This window comes from Gnatocerus cornutus, chromosome 3 (genome assembly GCF_029298725.1).
Source record: "Gnatocerus cornutus isolate USDA-ARS CGAHR chromosome 3, icGnaCorn1.1, whole genome shotgun sequence".
NCBI classification, from domain to species: Eukaryota; Metazoa; Arthropoda; class Insecta; order Coleoptera; family Tenebrionidae; genus Gnatocerus; species Gnatocerus cornutus.
The window spans coordinates 2,416,268-2,433,676 of NC_142235.1; the positions used below are offsets into that span (position 1 = coordinate 2,416,268).

General features: G+C 31.1%; 3 protein-coding genes and 1 long non-coding RNA gene across 4 annotated transcripts; all 4 read left to right on the forward strand.

Annotated features, from left to right (window-relative positions):
* The first annotated feature begins 1,449 nt into the window (after window positions 1-1,449).
* LOC148176812 (uncharacterized) lies at window positions 1,450-3,084 on the forward strand. Its single transcript, XM_088033083.1, has 2 exons — window positions 1,450-1,603; window positions 1,655-3,084. The coding sequence occupies exon 2, from the start codon at window positions 1,665-1,667 to the stop codon at window positions 2,829-2,831; it is 1,167 nt and encodes a 388-aa protein (XP_087889209.1). The 5' UTR covers window positions 1,450-1,603; window positions 1,655-1,664; the 3' UTR covers window positions 2,832-3,084.
* A 612-nt stretch (window positions 3,085-3,696) lies between these two features.
* Window positions 3,697-6,989, forward strand: LOC148176813 (uncharacterized). The gene is made up of 2 exons (XR_015769847.1): window positions 3,697-6,681; window positions 6,733-6,989. It is a non-coding gene; the product is annotated as an uncharacterized LOC148176813 (long non-coding RNA).
* A 3,238-nt stretch (window positions 6,990-10,227) lies between these two features.
* On the forward strand, window positions 10,228-12,198 carry LOC148176814 (uncharacterized). Its single transcript, XM_088033060.1, has 2 exons — window positions 10,228-10,341; window positions 10,388-12,198. The coding sequence occupies exon 2, from the start codon at window positions 10,398-10,400 to the stop codon at window positions 12,057-12,059; it is 1,662 nt and encodes a 553-aa protein (XP_087889186.1). The 5' UTR covers window positions 10,228-10,341; window positions 10,388-10,397; the 3' UTR covers window positions 12,060-12,198.
* A 3,461-nt stretch (window positions 12,199-15,659) lies between these two features.
* Window positions 15,660-16,667, forward strand: LOC148176815 (uncharacterized). Its single transcript, XM_088033099.1, has 2 exons — window positions 15,660-15,732; window positions 15,784-16,667. Exon 2 carries the CDS (start codon window positions 15,794-15,796, stop codon window positions 16,637-16,639), a length of 846 nt encoding a protein of 281 aa, XP_087889225.1. The 5' UTR covers window positions 15,660-15,732; window positions 15,784-15,793; the 3' UTR covers window positions 16,640-16,667.
* Window positions 16,668-17,409: the final 742 nt, after the last annotated feature.

Genomic DNA, 17,409 nt, shown 5'->3' on the forward strand with positions numbered 1-17,409 from the left:
GGTTAAAAAACAAACATTTTTCTTCACTTCTCGAAATCAAAATTTCTAAAAATTCTCTTCTTTGGTCTAAATTTTTCTAAATTGACGCTCTTAATAAGGCATTCGAGAGTGATAATCTCCACAAATTTCGTTAAAATCGCATCAAAAATAAAGAAATTACAGGATTAAAAAAAAAAATTGTGGCATTTTTTTGATCTTAAAACGAAAATTTGTAAAAATTCGACTTTTTGATCTAAATTTTTGCAAATTAGTGATATTGCTAAAACAAACAAAAGAAACAACATGCATAAATTTCGTTCCTGTCGCATTATAAATAACGAAATTACGGTGTTGAAAAAATTGACATTTTCACTGTTGTCCAAATAAAAATTTCTAAATATTCTCCTTTTTGGTTTAAATTTTTCTGAATTGGTACTATTAATAAGACAGTCAAGACTTATAAACACCCCAAATTTCCAAATGTTCCAATACACGGATTATATAATTGCGTCTATCATCAATTTGAGTAAGTTTGGGTCAGTTGAGTAACAAAATCACCTCGAAATGTAAACCTGTAAAGAGTTGATTTGTAAGACTGACCAGCTGGGAAAAAATATTTATTATTTTTGACCCAACCATTTCAGCGTTATTATGTTTATGGGGGTTTGCGGTAAGGTGGCTGTAAACGATTTAAAAAGTCAAAGCCATAACCGCACTAGAGCGTTTGTTAAACTGTATTGGGGGCTATTCGGGTGTCAACAGATGGCGCAACTAAACTAGAAAATGGCGGTTTTAACGGTGAACAACAGTATCTAACAAGCAACAAAAATTTGCATTTTTCTTTATTTAAAATGCCATACGATGCAGATAATTGCCTTAAATATACAAGCATTCTTCGGACATTTAATAGAAATGGCGATTTCATTATGTAATTCGGCTCTGGTTTTAAAAGAAAGTTACATATTTATATAATAGTCAGGGAAATGATGCACCTGTGGCTATTGAATGTTTTCCAACAATTTTTTTGCAAGTAAAACCTATAAACTAACATCAACGGCTTTTTTCAATTTTATATTTTTAGTGCGTGCGTTTCTGCCAATTTTTAGTATCTCATGATACAAATTGTTACTACAAGGCCTCTTTTAACATTTAACAGCGTCAGTGAGCCTGATTCGTTGAATTATGTTAACATTTCTTACCAATTCACTCTTGAACAATATGAGATATTTGATTATTGAAATATTAAACAAAACGACAAATCACTTTAGTCCTAAGCAGGGAAAAAGTCTAGACACAAAGTAGAAGTATTTTAAACTGTTAATTTTCAAAATTCAACAACGAAAACGGTTCAAAAACACTTTTCAAAGACAGGCCGTTTTTGTAGTTCACCGTTTCGGCGTTTTAGACAAACGACAATAGATGTCGCACCCTTCGCCAATTTCCCCAATCTGAAACAGACTTGGTGGTTTGGTGGTGGGGATCCAGGGAGCGAGTATTCAACGCTAGCTTCACACAAGACACCAAATCCTAATTGTCATTTCTGTCACGCGAACACGGGTTAAGGTTATGTGCAATCAAAAATTTTCCCTCCGAATTGTTTTTGTTAGTTCGCCCAGCTTTTTTGGTAAGTATAATTGAAGAAAATGTGCGCAAGCTACTGAAGAAATGATTTCAGGTTCATCAAAATGGCGTCGTTTCTGGAGTACAGCCAGGAGATTTCCTGCATCAAATCGGAGAAAAGGCGGCCTTATCGGTGCCCGTTTTGCAAATTTTGGACGACATCTATGATTTCCATGTTTAACCATTTAAATCGGCATAGAGAAGGAGGACTACAATGGTTTAATTGCTGGTGCTCTGTTGAGACTTTTTCTTGTTCTGATTGCAAGTTCACAACGGACACAACAATCATGTTCAAGAAACCTTTACGGAAACACCACCTGGCAGAGGAAGAGGACCTGGAAGAAACAGTTTACACATGTGAAAAGTGCACTTTCAAGACTCATTTTATGTTGGACTGGTATAAACACACAAACATTTGTGAATCAAACCCTGAAAATAACGCCAGGAAATCTTCAAGTGAAGAGAAGACGTGGGAATCTAATGAATGTGATAATGGAGAAAAACGAAAAGTTAAGTCAAAAACGCAGAAAATAGAAAAACATTTGAGAGAAGAAATTAAATGGTTCCAATGTGACACATGCGGTTTTAAATCAACATCAAAACGCGGTCTAAAATATCACATCGTCGTCAAACATTTAAATTATCTTGAGGCTGATTGGTTCCAATGTGACCAATGCGATTATAAAACGATTTATAGCAATGGTTTAAAAAAACATTCACTGATTCATGTGAGGGCCGATCAAATTGTATGGTTCAAGTGTGATCAATGTTTTTTTAAATCGAAATTGAAATGGATGATCAACCACCATAAAAAAAAACATCATGAAAACTCCAATACTGAAGAACACCTAAAAAAGTGGAAATGTGAAGAATGCGATTTTAAAACGAAATTTAAATGGCTGTTGAAACCTCACAAAATCCGAAAACATTTGAATGACGAGGAAATTGATTGGTTTAAATGCGATCAATGCGACTTTAAAGCAAAATTTAAAGAAAATTTAAAATGTCATCAAAAACGGAAACATTTATCCGACGACCAAATTCAGTGGCTAAAATGCGAAAAGTGCGATTATAAAACTAAAGTTAAAAATGATTTGCCTGCCCATATCAAATATACTCATTGGAGTTTGGATAAGATTAAACTGTTTCAATGTGACCAATGCGATTATAAAACAAAACACAGCCCAAATTTAAAAAAGCATAAATTAAGAAGGCATTTGAGTCATGATTGAAGTTGTAACTAAATCGCGGTTGAAAAATCATAAAAAAAGTACACATGCCAAGCAAATTCCATCGGTAAAATGTGACAATTTGTCACTAAAAAGTTGAAAAGGTTTAAACCGATTTAAGTAATTATAAAATTTACCTGTTTATGTTGTAATTGCGGAACCAAACCGTAATTGTAATTAGTTATCAGAATTTTAACTACTGCTGCTAACAGAAAAATGTAATACATAAATATAAAATTAGGTATCGAAATAAAAACGCTTTTTTTTCTCCTTTCTTGAGATTCTTGTCTTCATTTGCTGTAATTTTTGTTTGTTTTGTTTCAGCTTTCTCAAATTCCTTTTTGAACGTCTCAGTAAAATTTTTCAGATTCTTCTGGAATTGTATGTTCTATCTGGATGCCTTGAAATCTCTCTTCGGATTTCCAGATTTACTTCTTTTTTGGACTCTCTTCTGCTCCGATTCTCCTTCTGGTTTCTTGGCATTTTGCAAATTCATTGGATCATTACGGCCTCTTTTTTGTCCAAATTATTTTTTCATTTCTTGGAATTTTTAAAAATCTTCGAATTTATTGTTAATATTCATTTTATTCTTCTTTGGACTCTTCCACTTTTCTCTTCTCAAATACTTCCATGAAGTCCTTTTTTTTCTAATTTTGTTAATGTTTCTTTACTGTACTAAATTACAACATTATACAGTATGTCCCCGGATTGAGCTCACAAGAGGAAAAAAAACGTTATTTTTCATTTTACAAAAAATGACAATGGAATAATATTTTTTGCTTAATTTAAAATAAATATATCTTTAATTAAAACTTTAATATTATCAAGCTGTTTTTAAAATAAAAAAAAACAAAAAATAATGAAGAATTTTTTTATTTTTAATTTTGCAAAAAATGTCAAAGGAATGAAATTTGTTCCTTAATTCAAAATAATTTCCAATATTTGATTGATCCATTACCTGTTTTAGCACATAGTTCAATTCTAACTCGTAATTTAGACTGTTTCGAATTTTCTCAATTATTGTTAAGGATGCAATTGCATTTCTTTTCCAATTTTTTAATGCTTACACATTATTGGGTAAATTTTTCTTTAATCTTTAACGCACTATTTGATATTGTGAATCCACAGCCTGCTATTATTTAAATACGATTACAAAATTTAATAAATAAAAATAACGTACAAACGAATAATTTTGAAATTTTAATTGCAGATTTATCTGTTTTGAAATAAGCAAAAAATGTTATTCCTTTGCCATTTTTTTGTAAAATGGAAAATAAACTTTTTTTCCCTCTTGTCAATCCGGGGACATAATGTAGAGCAAAAGAGACAATTTAAAAAAAAATGGTATTAGATCAAACCAGAAATTTCGAAAATTTTGTTTTTTTTTTCTTAATATATTTTTGGAGCGAACCAAAATCTAAAACATTTTGTACGTTTTTTACTGCTGTTAATTTTGGTTCTAGTGTAAGACGATAAAAATGTGGTATTTGTAATGACGTAACTGGGAGTCATTAATGTTGTAATTAAGAGCCCTTGGACTGGCTCACTAACTTGTGCGCACTCCTGGTTGGGGTGAATGACGCCAGAATGTGTGGCTTAAAGCAGTAAGGAATTGGGCGGTGAAAGAGAAGGTGGCCAAGAAGTGAAGAATTGGCCGTAGGTGGAGAAGGTGGAAATTGAGTGTAGTGCGCGAGTGCGGGGCCTGGATGGTTGATTTCCAGGATGCCTGGATGGCTGACTTCCAGGAAGTGTTCTGGATGGTAGATTTCCGGAAGGCGAGGGGCTACATGTCGGGCTGGATGGCTTACTTCTAGAGAGCTGGATGGCTTACTTCCAGAGGGCTGGATGGTTTACTTCCAGAAGGCCTGGATGGCTGACTTCCAGGTAGCGTGCTGGATGGTTAATTTCCAGTACGCGGGTGGGTACGGTAATGGTTGACTTTGCCGTACTCGAAGAAAGAAAAAGATGTCAAGATGTCACCAGGGTCGGAGTAAGGACATGGGTGTCCTTCAGTTGCAGAAAAAGGGGTCAATGCCAGTAATCCGAGCCGCTATCCAGCGATGGGGCAGGGGGCGAAACTCCCCCGTTAAGTTATTCCATTATAAATGATTAAGGCCGATAAGGCAGGTGGCAATATGTTTTGTTGCGAGAATTCCGTGACTTCCCAGTTGTGCTAAGCCCGGACCTGACTAGATAAGGGTGTTCCGGAAGGGCTGAGTCAAGTAGCATTGTGTTGGTAGTTAGAAGTACCCTTTAAGGAAAGAAAATAAGTACAACTCTGTAATGAGGGTTGGTTTCGTAATTTCAGTGTTTCAGCGTAATAAATCGAATTACACTAGATCAATCAAATTTGTGGACATCATTCTTTTTGAGTAACTTATTAACTATACCAAATTCCATAAATTAAATTTGTAGAAGTTTTTCTTCATTAGTGACCCATTATTTGTGATAACAAATTCTAAAATTATAGAATAAAAGAGATAAATTTTAGAAATTGTCATTTTTGGAGGGAATCAAAAATATCTCTTAAAATAACTGTGAAAACACCATAAAGACTGATTACGATCGTATGACATACAATTTTTTTTCATCTAGCACAAAATTACTCCTCATTACAATTACTTTTCAAAGTATAAAGGTAGGTATACTGTTCATTTGCCGTTATTATAATGTACTAAAGCGCCCCACTCACTATGCGTTTTGTATGAGCGACATGTTTGTACATACATGTATGTCATAGAAGTTCGAGGGAGCCACACACGGTCCAAACATGTTCGTCATTTCTACTTCCGGAAACAAGTATGACATACAAGAATTGGTCACACACAGATCAACTTTTGTATGATGGCACACTGTTTGCGCATACAAAACAGAGTAAAATGACTGTGTGTGAGCAAGTTTTGTCTGTGAACACTGTATGCTCATACAAATGTGGGTAGGTCAAACGTGTTTGATATTTTGCGGTATGCGTAAAGAACAACTAAAAAAAAAGTCTGGAAATTTGAATGATTTTGAAGAAAGATCTTATTATGGTAATTAATAAACGTTTTGCAAACTTTTTGTTTATATAGCACTGTAAAATTGTTTTTTGACATCTTCAAATAGTTTTTATAATCTTAGAAAAATTTTTGTGCTTTTTTCCATATAATAATTTGACAATTACAATAGCGGCACAAGTACTCTCGACATCCAGATCGTCATACATGTTTGTATCGTGTAGGGACTATATTTTTTATCTTTTTGAAATTCTGTATGTGCAAACTTGTGTGTGAAATGGAAAAACATGTATCGATCACACATTCAACGTTATGTATGTATCAACATGTTTGAGAAATACTTGTATGATATCAAATCGTACGGTGTAGGATCAAAACTTGTATGACATACATGTATGTACAAACATGTCGCTCATACAAAACGCATAGTGATTGGGGCCCTTAACAGATAACCCCCTTGACAGTGTATAATAATGCACTTTAAATAAAAAGGGTTACTTTGATAAAAATTAAAATAAACGAAGAACTTTTTTTTACCAGAAATGTAGAAATGTAAACATAATTTCCGAAGAACATATCAAATACTCAAAGGATTGTGGTGGTTATGCAACACTCTGTAATTGTAATTAAAAAAAAGATAATATGTCATAGGATATATATTTGCAATTTGCAATACGAACTGAATTAAAGTTCATGTGGATGCACTAAGGAAAACTAAAAGTCCTTGCATCATCTCGCTAAAGTCCTTGTGCCTTCTCAACAAAGGAAGGGATTTCTTACAAAACACCTTCATTCACATCAGTTGATAGTCAGTCGACACAACACCATCGTCATGTGCAACGCTAAAAAGCCCTTCTGTAAGTATTTATCCAATTATTAACAACAGTTAATTTCTTTATTTTTAACAGTGATTCAATGTGGTCTTATTAAAAACCAGTGGGTGCGGCCCAAAAACTTGGCTAAACATTTGTCTAAATGTCGGGCTTTGGTGGTGGCACCACCTCCTCCCTCTGAGAATCCGTGGCAGTCGCCATTTTAACCAAAGGAGGAGCAAGGAGGTGAAGCTCCCCATCTTCATGTTTAGTTGTTAGTTTGTAATTTTTTTGTAAATAAATATCAAGATTTTTTTGTCCCCCAAAAGTAAATAAAAATATCCATCCTTGTATATGAGATAAAGTCAATAGTCCTACGTTCAAGACCAATTCCTCGAACTAAACTTGGTGAGTCGATAGCGGATCAAATGATTAATAAAATATCCATTTTATGTATTGTATGAAGATCCGGTCACTGCTCCAATACCTGCATTCAAGGCCAACTCCTCGAACTATACTTGAATCAAACGAGTACAATTGTGTCCAAAAATAATGCACCATGGTATGAATAGAATATGCACCCAACAATACATTTTACCCCTAGAACTTTTGGGTTGGTCTGCTTGAGATCTGAGCGGTCAGTTTTTGTATAGCAGCCCCCAAGATAATGTAGCGCTGACCTGCTCAGATGACTTGACTTTTAAGGGTTTTTACGACGGTGCGGTTGGGGGTCATAAATTTCGGCTCTGAGGCCTGGGTTGTCACTCAAACACTGTTTATGTAATTCGCATTTAGGAGTAGTGTTATTTTTATAAATACTATTGATTTTCTAATATGAAAACGCGTTTTCGCCGTCTTGTTATTTTGAATCTTTTGAGTAATAATTTTCGGTTCGTTTTAAGTTATTATAAGTATTATATTAAGTCCTGAACTGCACTGGCTGCTTCCATATCATTTTGTGTTCAATCCTATTGAACTGATTTAGTCGGAGTTGAAAGCACACATTCGGCGAAATAATACAGCGCCCAAATTTAGCAAAGAAGCGATTGATTTAATTTCTTCAAACTTCAAGAAGTGCACAAAATCAGCGTTTCTAGCTGGAAAACAGTGTTGCGCATGTGACAAAGATTGAAGACAATTATAGAAAAAATCATCACCAAGAATTAATAATTAGTTTAAATGACGACGACGATTCCAGTGAAAAGGAATTTGATTAATTTGTCTATTTATTAGTTAATAAATTGTATATATTTAATTAGTTAATAAATTATCTCGTAATTTGTTGTTGAATTTAACATATTTTTTTATTAGTACAAAAAATAAAATTAATCTGATATGAATCCTCTTAATTTTGAATTTAGCAAATGCGATCCTAACAATTTAATGTATGTTTGACAGCTTAAAACAGTAGAAATAAATACCTAAATTTATGGGCCCCCCAACCGCACCGTCGTAAAAACCCTTAAAAGTCAAGTCATCTGAGCAGGTCAGAGCTACATTATCTTGACGGCTGCTATACAAGGGTGCATCAGAAGATAACCAAATTTTATTTACAACTCACTTGAAAACTCATGCAGATTGAGTCGAGTAAACAACATAATTTGAAGAACATTGAAAGAAATTTTGAATCAATGTTTGTATTCTTAATCAATGACCCCATTCCCACTCTAAGTTGATTGCGATTAAATTAATCACGCATTTAATTAAGTTTGATTGCTGACATTTGACGAAATTAAATATTAATTTTAATTAAAGATGTAATTTTTAATTTCTAATGTATTTCTTAAAATTATTGATTATTCTAACGTTCATTTTTCTTCACATAATTCACTTTCATTGCTAAAAAAGTAAATTTTAGAACAATCGATTTTTAATTCTGATCAATAGTAAGTAACTAAGTATAGGCCGGTTTAATGCAGTAATGGAAATTAAATTAAACTTGCAACTTACTTATGTCACTTATTTAGCATAATGTTAAATATTTCAATTCATTCTAAATTGTTCGAGTAAGAGTATCACTTTAGCAGTTGATTGTATAAAGGCACATTTAACATTCCTAGTGCTGTTAAAAATTTGGCAACAATACTAGTGTTGGTAATTTTGCTAAACTGTTTACATGTTTTACTGATTATGGCCAACTAGCATTTATAATTTTTAAAGCGTCAATTTATACATTTTCTCGAGTTTTAGTTTTTCAAACATAGTTTTTCAGATGTAAAAACCCCAATAACTTTATTTGGTTTCGTAAAAATCTTTAATCAAAATTAAGGATTTAATTTTATTTGTGTAAACCGGGTGTATAATTTTTTTAATTATTTGTCTCTAGCTATAAAATATAGTTTTTTTCAATTTTGACATAAAAATACATTTTCTGTCATTGTTTGGGACCTAAGAAACTCCAATTTTCTTCATTTTTTTCACGAGTAATTAACTTATGTTTCTACTAACTAGTAAATGAAAAAGTTACAAAACAATGAGAGCAAGTGATTTGACATGTCAAAATTGACAATTATATATTTATTTAATTTAAGCAAAATTTGAAAAATTGCAGTTTTAAGCTAATCTAAATTTTAATCATGCGTCAACTCTATTATTACAAGTCCACATTAGATTAAAACAAAACTCAACTTCACACGTTGAGTAATCTACTATATTTGTCTGTATGTCCTGAAACTTTATTTCCAAATATTTTTTCCCCAATTCCAGTAAATTTGAATCAACAAAAAGGCTGTAATTTATTGGGGATCAATTCTGGTCATCAGACAATCACCACTTGAGGTGATTATGTTTATAGGGTCTTGCGGTAAGTGTGGTGGAAACTGTGTAAAAAATTAAAGTCATAAACGCTCCACCGTTTTTATACGTTTCTTTTACCATCACAGCATAGCAAAATACGATCTTAATAATTTTAGAACAAGGTTTTTGCAAACATTGAAGAATTACAGATTCAATTAAAAAATGGAAATTTTGGTTTGTAACACGAATGAAAATTTTTGAAAATTTTCCTTTTGCTTCTATAATTTTGAAATTTGACATTATTAGTGCCATCTAGACAGCCACAGGAAATCGTTACATGACAAAGAATTTTTCATTTGTTTAAGAAAAAAGTCACATTTTGTTAACTTTCGAAGATTTTGTATAAATTTTATTTTGAATACCTACAAAATTCTAGTTTTATTCCGTAGGTAAATTTTTGGGTTTTAAAAATCGCTAAAACAGCGTTTTTTTGGGACATGAGATCAGTTTTTTAAAAATATCTTGGAAAGTACTAACCTTAGCCATGAGCTTTATAGGTCGTCCGAAAGCTTATTAAATTAGCTTTCCAAAACCTGTCGAACAATCCCAAAACTTTGCCAGTTTTCAAAAAATAGTCAAGAAAACGAATATTTGTACAGTAGAACTCAAAATTATTTTTTTAAGAAATCTCTAAATCCGGACCTGATGGAGCAAAAGGGACTTCAGATTCGGAAGGCCATTTCACGTAAGAGAAGATTTTCCACTTCTCCAAAAAAGTGTTTCTGTTTTTTAGCTATGTGCAACAAACTGGTTTGGTGGTGGGGATCTCGGAAGCGAGTATTCAACGCTAGCTTCACACAAGTCACAACACCCAAAGTGTCACTTGTCACTTCTGTCACATAAATTGAGGTTATGTCCGATCAAGGATTTTCCACGAAATTGTTTTTGTTACTTCCTGCACCATTTTTGGTGAGATTGATGAAAATGTGTGCAACTACTGAAAAAATTATTTCAGGGTCAACAAAATGGCGTCGTTTCTGAAGTACAGCCAGGAAATTTCCTGCATCAAATCAGAGAAAAGTAGCCCTCATCGATGCACGGTCTGCAAATTTTGGACAACTTCTATGTTCTCTATGGTCAACCATATAAGTCAGCATGGAGAAAGAGGACTACAATGGTCCAATTGCTGGGACTCTATCGAGTTTTTTTCTTGTTCTGATTGCAATTTCACAACAGACACAACAATCATGTTCAAAAAACATTTACGGAAACACCACCTGGCAGGCGAAGAGGTCCTGGAAGAAACAGTTTATACATGTGAAAAGTGCACTTTCAAGACTCATTTTATGTTGGACTGGTATAAACATATAAACATTTGTGAATCAAACCCTAAAAATAACGCCGGGAAATCTTCAAGTACAGAGAAGACGTGGAAATGCAATGAATGTGATTATGAAGAAAAACATAAAGTAAAGTTAAAAATGCACAAAATAGAAAAACATTTGCGAGACGAAATGGGGTGGTTTAAATGTGACGAATGTGCGTTTAAAACCAAAACTAAATACAATTTAAAGTGTCACATAATCGCCAAACATCTCAATAATTGCGAAATTGAGTTGTTCCAATGTGCTAAATGTGATTACAGGACAAAATTTAACGCACTGCTGAAGCTCCATGATAAAAGGAATCATTTGGAAAAGGATAAAATTCAGTGGTTCCAATGTGATCAATGCGTTTTTAAATCGAAAACAAAACGCTGCCTAAAATATCACATCATCGCCAAACATTTAAATGATTTCGAAGTCGAGTGGTTCCAATGTGACCAATGCGATTATAAAACGATTTATAAAACTAATTTAAAACTACATTCACGAATTCATTTGAGTGTCGATCAAACTGTCTGGTTCAATTGTGATCACTGCTTTTTTAAATCAAAATTTAAATCGGCGATCAAACAACATAAAATAAAAAAACATGGAAATAATTACAAACCAAGCTTCAATAAAAGAGAGCGCAAGATTGAAGACTACGTAAAGAGATGGAAATGCGCCGAATGCGATTATCAAGCGAAGTTTAAATATCAAATGAAAACTCATAAAATTCGAAAACATTTGAACGACGAGGAAATTGATTGGTTTAAATGTGATCAATGCGACTTTAAAACAAAATTAAAAAAGAATTTAGATAGTCATCAAATACGGAAGCATTTAACCGACGACGAAATTCAGTGGCTAAAATGTGAAAAGTGCGACTATAAAGCAAAAGTAAAAGGTAATTTTCTACGCCACATCAAACACAATCATTTGAGTGTCCATGAAATTGAACCGTTTCAGTGTGACCAATGCGAATTTAAATCAAAAACGGAATTAATTCTAAAGACACATAAAATAAGAACGCATTTAAGTGACGATGAGATTACATGGTTCAACTGTGATCAATGCCTTTTTAAATCGAAATTTAAAACGGGTATAAAACAGCATAAAATAAAAAGGCATTTGAATCGTGATGAAGTTTTAATTTTAAGGTTCAATTGTGATGAATGTGGTTTTAGAACGACAACAAAATCGCGGTTGAAATATCATAAAAAAACTAGACATGTCAAGCACATTCCATCGGTAGAATGTGACAATGATTTTAAAGCAAATTTGACACTTAAAATTCGAAAAGTTTTAAACCTATTAAAGTAATATAAAATTTATTTGATTGTGTAGTAATTGTGGAATCAAATCGAAATTGTAATTAACTATAAAAACCACTGGTGAAAAATAAATACAAATATCTATATAAATATAAAATTAGATATCGAAATAAAAACTCATTAAATTTTCATTTTCTCATTACATTTTTTTAGCTATATTTTTTGTCTTCATTCTTTGAAATTTGTTTTATTTTTTTCAGGTTTTTCAAATTTCTTTTCGTACATCTTAAATTCGTAAAATTTTTCAAATCCTTCTGGAATTGTCTTTCAGATCTTCTTGATGCCTTGAACTTGTATTTACTTTTTTTGGAATCTCTTAAATTCTTCTTTTCGTTGCAAATTAATTGGATCACTTCGGTCTCTTTCATTGGCCAAATTCTTCTCTTTTTTGGCAAATTTCTTCGGATTCTTCCGCTTTTTCCTTCAAGTTTCTCAAATTTTACCTTAAGACTCTTTTCTTTTATTTCTCCTCTCCTTTCTTTTCTTGGTTTGTTTCTTTAGATTCTTCAAATTCTACAAAAGTCAAAATTACGAGACTTATGAATTCTAAAACAAATCATTGAATTTTCTTGTTTTTCCCCAGAATAAAAATTTGTTGACTAGTTTTATCTGGACGATCTAAGGATAATATCAAGAGGATCTAGGAAAAGTTAAAAAAGAAAATAAAAAGGTTATAAACTGATTGTAAGGAACAACAATGAAAAATTTTAAATAAAGCATCTAAAATGACTATAAAAACGATCTGAAAATGAATGGAAAACAGTAAATAAATCTCAGAAGAAGTTACATAAAAAAATCCAATGCGAATTGGGATTGAATTTGAAGAAAATCCAGACCTTACAAAAATCTTGAAAATCTAAAGCGAATTTAAGTCAAATTGTTTTGGACGACAGTCATTTTAACTCAATAAAATTTAACTAATTTTGTAATTTCTTTTCAGTTTATAAATCTTTTTCTTTTTAAATCGTCTATTTGATCTAAATTTTTGTAAATCGGTGCTCTTATTGAACAGACAATTGAAACAACGTGTATAAATTATCACGAAAAATAAAAGAATTGTGTTGCAAAATTCGATTAAATTTTCGCAGTTCTCCAATTAAAATTTCTGAAAATTCTAATTTTTCGGTCTAAATTTTTCAAAATTAGCCCTTTTAATCAGACATCAAGAGTCAAATCTCGCCAAATTTCGTTAAAATCGCACTAAGAATAAAGAAATTACAATTTCTTAGAACAATTTTGTTATTTTTTTTTAATTTATAAATTGAAAATTTCTAAAAATGTGTCTACTTGATCTAAATTTTTGTAATTTAGTGGTCTTACTAGAACAGAGAAAAGGAACAACGTGTATAAATTTTGTTCTTGTGACACTAAAACTTAACAAAATACAGGGTGTTGAAAAAATTTGATTTGCTTTTTACAGTATTCCAAATAAAATTTCTGAAAATTCTGATTTTTCAGTTCATATTTTTCATTTCGTTAAAATCGTACTAAGAATGAAGAAATTACAAGGTCTTCAAAAAATTTTGTAATTTTTTTAGTTTATAAAAATAGAAAATTTCCAAAAAATTGTTTAATTGATCTAAATTTTTGTAAATTTGTGCTCTTTTTATAGCAAACAAGAAGAACAACAGTTCTGCAAAAACACTTCTCCAAATAAAATTTCTGAAAAATCCTAATTTTTCGGTCTGAGTTTTTCAAAATTAGCACTTTTAATAAGACAGTCAAAAGTCAAATTTCCACAAATTCCGTTAAAATTGCATGAGGAATAAAAAATTACAAGGTGTTAAAAATGGCCATTTTTTTCAGTTTGTAATTCAAAAATTTCTAAAAATTCGTCCATTTGATCTAAATTTTTGTAAATTGGTGGTATTTCTAGAACAGACAAGCGGAACATTGTGTATAAATTTAGTTCTTGTATCACGAAAAATTAAGGAATTACAGGGTGTTGCAAAATTTGATTAGCTTTTCGTAGTTCTCCAATTAAAATTTCTGAAAATTTTATTTACTTGGTTTAATTTTTTCAAAATTAGGACTTTTAATAAGACAGTGAAGAGTCATAATCTCGACAAATTTCGTTAAAATTGCACTAAGAATGAAGAAATTACAAAGTCTTAAAACAATTTTGTGATTTGTTTTTATTTATAAATTGAAAATTTTAAAAAATTTCTTTAAATGATCTAAATTTTTGAAATTTCATGGTCTTACTAAAACAGAAAAGGAACAACGTGTATAAATTTCGTTCTTGTGACACTAAAAATTAAGGAATTACAGGGTGTTGAAAAAATTTGATTTGCTTCTTACTGTATTCCAAATAAAATTTCTGAAAATTCTGATATTTTGGTTTAAATTTTTCAAAATTAGTACCCTTAATAAGGCGACCAAGAGTGATTATTTCGACAAATTTCGTTAAAATCGTACCAAGAATGAAGAAATTACAAGGTCTTAAAAAAACTGTTATTTTTTAATTTATTAAATTAGAAAATTTCCAAAAATTCGTCTATTTGATCGAAATTTTTAAAAATTAGCACTTTTAATACAACAGTCAAAAGTGGTATATGTACTTCACAAATTTCATTATCATCGCAAGAAAAATGAAGAAATTACAAAGTCTTAAAAATGTCAAATTTTATTTTTTTTTCAGTCTACAAGTCAAAAATTTCTAAAAATTCGTGTATTTGTTCTTAATTTTTCTAAATTGGTGCTCATACTAGAACAAAGAAGGAGAATAACATGTATAAATTTTGTTCTTGTAAACACTAAAAATTAAGGAATTACAGAGTGTTAAAAAAATTGATTAGCTTTTCGCAGTTTTCCAAATAAAATTTTAAACAAGGGAATTATAGGGTGGTGATAAAATTTGATGAAATTAAAATCAAAAAAATCATTAAAAAATTCGTATTTTTCGTCTAAATTTTTCAAGATTAGCACTTTTAATAAAGAAAGAAAAACAATCCGACAAAATCTCGATAAATCCCAAAAATCTAAGGGCATTCTTAAGACTTTTGTCTTGAAATCCAAAAAATGCTAAAAAGCAGTTTTTCACAAAATTCTTAGTTTGACAACGTCAAATTACTAGACAGAAACAAAAGACTGTTTCTTTAATCAAAGTCATGACTTGAAATTTCAATGCCAACTGACGATGAGTTTTTTTTTTCGTACGATTTACGAAGATAATTTGTCATCAAGTTGCCTCTAAATTTTGCTCAGATGTCGTGTTCTGAAAATGTCAAAAAGTGACAGTTAAAAACCAAAATCTTGAAGAGTTTCAACAAATATTAAAAAATTATTTCTACTTAATTGCAGGCATAATCAAAATTTTCCTTTCATATTCTTTAATATCGCGATTTTTTACTTTACAACTGACTGATGTGTATAAATCATAACATTTTCTGCAAAATCATAATTATTTTCATCACGCGTTCCACATTTAACAGTTTTTTTTTGTTTTCTATCAACATTTTGTTCTTCTTTTCGTTTCTTTTCGGATTTGTGGGAATGCCAAGTGAGCCCAAACTTATTTTCGATCAATAATAAGATTAAGTTCAAATTTACGCGGTTTTTTGAAGAGATTCCTATTGGCTCGCGTACAGTTGTCACTAGCTGTCACTTTTCTGTCACAACAAACACGAATTGAGGTTATGTTCAATCAAGTTGTGTCTTTGGTGAGTATAAGTGTTGAGAATATGCACCAGTTATGGGAGAAATAATTACAGATTTATCAAAATGGAGCCAATCATTAATCGGAAAATTTCAAAGAGAAGGAGCCCTCATCGATGCAAGGTCTGCAAATTTTGGACAACTTCTATGCTTTCCATGGTTAACCATTTACGACGGCACGAAAAAGGAGCACTTCAACTGTTTAATTGCTGGGGCCTTGTCGAGTTGTTTTGTTGTTCCGAATGTAACTTTACAACTGACACAACAATCATGTTCAAGAAACATTTACAAAATCACCACTTCAGAGAGGTGATGAAAGAACAAGTTTATACATGTCAGTGTTGCAATTTCAAGACTTACTTCATGTTGGACTGGTGCAAACATGCAAACAATTGCAAGAAATCCTTCATAAGAAAGAAGATAATGAAGTGGGAGTGCGATAAATGTGGAGATTATAAAGCACCGTTTAAATATATGATAAAAATGCATAAAATAAGAAAACATTTAAAACACAATGAAGTGAAATGGTTTAAATGTGACAAGTGCCACTATAAAGGGAAATTTAAAGCTGATTTAAAAACACATCAAATTCGAAATCATATGAATGAAAAAGAAATTTTATGGTACAACTGTGATCAGTGCCTTTTTAAATCAAAATTCAAATCAGGGATTAAACAACATAAAATATATAAGCACTTGAATGACGATGAAGTTTTTTGGTTCAATTGCGATCAATGTCTTTTTAAAACGAAATTAAAAACTAATTTAAAATATCATAAAGAAAGGAAACATTTGAATAAAAATCAAATTCCATTGTTTCCAAGTGAACATTTTAAAGCCAATTTGGCAAACAATTTCCGAAAAGTTGTAAAGTTAAAAGATTTAAGCAAATTTTTGACTACTGCTGAATAAAATAAAAATAACATAATAATAACCAAAAGCACAGTTTTTTGTCTACATTTCTTAGATTTGATCCGGCTCAAAGGACCAATATTCCTTCTTCATTCCTTTTCAGTTTTTAACTTTGAAATCGAATTTTTAACGTTAGAAACCTCACCTTTAATTTTTCTTAAGATCATGTTGGATTTTCTTTCAGTTCGTACCAATTCTTCAGATTCTTAAAATTCTTTCTTCAAATTGATCGAAGGCTTCTATTTTTTATTTTTACTTTAAATTTTGCCTATTTATTTAGACACATTTAAACACTTTAAAGTATTTTTTTCTCTGGTAGAAAGTTTTTTTTTAAATAGTTCATTAGATTCGTTCTAGACGTCTTTTCCGTCTTCTCCGTTTTATATTTTGGTAAATTAAAAAAAAATTGCATAAAAAACAAGATTTAAAGCCAATCGAGAAAAAAATAGATAAGTTAAGGTAAATCTAAATAAACTGTAGACATAATTTAAAATAAATCCAATGAAAATCTAACGAGAATAAGCGAAGTTTTAAAGCGCTTTTCGCAGTCAAATAGTATTGAAGCAAATTATAAGAAAAATTCTAAATACATAGATGTAAGAGAATGTAAGAAATATTCAAAGCAACCTGGAAAAAATGAAAGGACAACTCTAAGAGAATCTAGAAAAATTAGAAGAAATCTTCTGAAAAACGAGAGTTTATCTAAATCATGGAAGTGATTAAACATGAGCTCTCTCGGAAATCCAAAATCAATTACAGTGAACATTTAA